The sequence below is a fragment of the Entamoeba invadens genome (genome assembly GCF_000330505.1).
Source record: "Entamoeba invadens IP1 unplaced genomic scaffold scaff_1105074725029, whole genome shotgun sequence".
Classification (NCBI taxonomy): Eukaryota; Evosea; order Mastigamoebida; family Endamoebidae; genus Entamoeba; species Entamoeba invadens.
In genome coordinates, this window is record NW_004440259.1 from 3,680 (window position 1) to 5,407 (window position 1,728).

At 28.6% G+C, this 1,728-nt stretch overlaps 1 protein-coding gene across 1 annotated transcript; it reads left to right on the top strand.

The window, feature by feature from the left end:
• Window positions 1-310: 310 nt before the first annotated feature.
• On the top strand, window positions 311-1,728 carry EIN_102380 (hypothetical protein; the record flags this gene model as incomplete). Its single annotated transcript, XM_004255528.1, has 1 exon — window positions 311-1,728. A coding segment is annotated over one exon (1,418 nt), but the record flags the coding sequence as incomplete, so codon positions are not given.

The window sequence follows — 1,728 nt, forward strand, 5'->3', positions numbered from 1 at the left end:
TGGTTGTATTTTTTGTTCTGTTTTGCCTATAATTTTTTATTTAAAAAATACTAGCACAAAACGATTTTTTGGTATAAAAAATAAAAATAATTCCATTATGATAATTTTATATTATTTGTTTTTATCTATTTTTTTCAAAAAAATCACCTAATATTAATTCAAAATTATTAAAACAGTTTTGGGACAAATTTATAAAAAACTGTTAAAAAGAGCAGTATTGGGTTGTTGGCTAAATAACAAATAATTAAATCAAAATAATTAAAAGTAAATTAATACCAAATGATCTTTATTTAAACTTAAAATTTAAACAATGACACGCTTGGAACCATTTTATCTTCGAAATGTCGTCTTATATTTGCCAACATTAAAAGACCTTTTGAATTTTGTTTGTATCAACAAAAATGCTCATGAAGTTGCTCAAAGTTTATATATAAATCCCTATTCTTTACCTGTAAATGTTTTAATACAAAAAATTGTCAAATTGTTTCCAAAATTGGAGACTCTGTATATTCCCTATACAATTTACGAAAATTTATCTTTTTTAGAAAGTTTGGGTACTTTTCTGATTGAGTTACGACAAACATGTGTAGTAAACATGATACGCCATTCTGCAAACATCATTGAAGCTTTATCAACTGAATGGTTTCCAAAACGTGTGAGAAGCCTTCATGTATTCAATGAAGAAGTTAATGTATTAGCCGACAATATAAGCAAATATACTCTACTCACAGATCTGGTGTTTATCACAAATACATTAAGTAAAGATAACTTCATTAAAATCATTAGCCACAAAACTCTTAGAAATGTGACATTTAACGCCGAAGCAAGTGACACTGATTTTATTACACGTGTCGATTTCTCTAAAATGCCAAAAACAAATTTTAACATTCAAATTTTCGCTACAAATAATCAAGACTTGTCTGATAGAAGTGTCGAAAACTTTTCTAAAATATCACCAAACGTCAAATTGTACATTGGATACCTTTCAGATATCATGTTCGACACAAAATATAAAACAAAGAATATCAAATATCTCCCATTCTTTAGCGAAAAAAGTCTGAATCGCACATCTCTCAGAGTTCTCAACAAAAATTTGGGCGAACCAAATCTCTTCGAATTCATTCAAAAAGCACTTCCAACGGAGTTTCAAGTCGTTCGAGACTTCACAATCGACGACAAATTTACGTCCGTTATAAAAGTTGACTTCACAAAGATACAGGAAGAATTTTTCTTTGTTGGAGTTATCCTCAGAAGTGTTCAATTTTCCGAAATAATACTTCCAAAAACAGTCAGATATATATTAATAAGAAGTGTCAAGGGGTCCATTAATACAAATGCGTGCAGAATTGAAAACATAGATATTAGTGATTATCAAAACGACACCTTCAAATTTGAATGTGAAAAACTGAGATATTTTCTTACCGATGAAAGTCCCGTTTGTTTGTTGTATAAAGGTAAAAAAGTATTTGATACTTTTTTCATTAAAGTTGGAGAAAATCTTCCATATGACATCATTGTAAAAAGAAATTCAAAAGTCGTGTTTTTGCGTGGAGAGGAAAAAATAGGGGAGATACTATTTAATGGATGGCTTCGTTTATTTGACACAAAAATTGTATTTGAAAATGTAATAGAAAGTTTTGATATTTCAAATATTCGTACAGACGAAATCAAAATATTTGAAATTCAAAAGCAGATTTCATCGCCATTTTCTTTTGTTTTTGGAGAGAT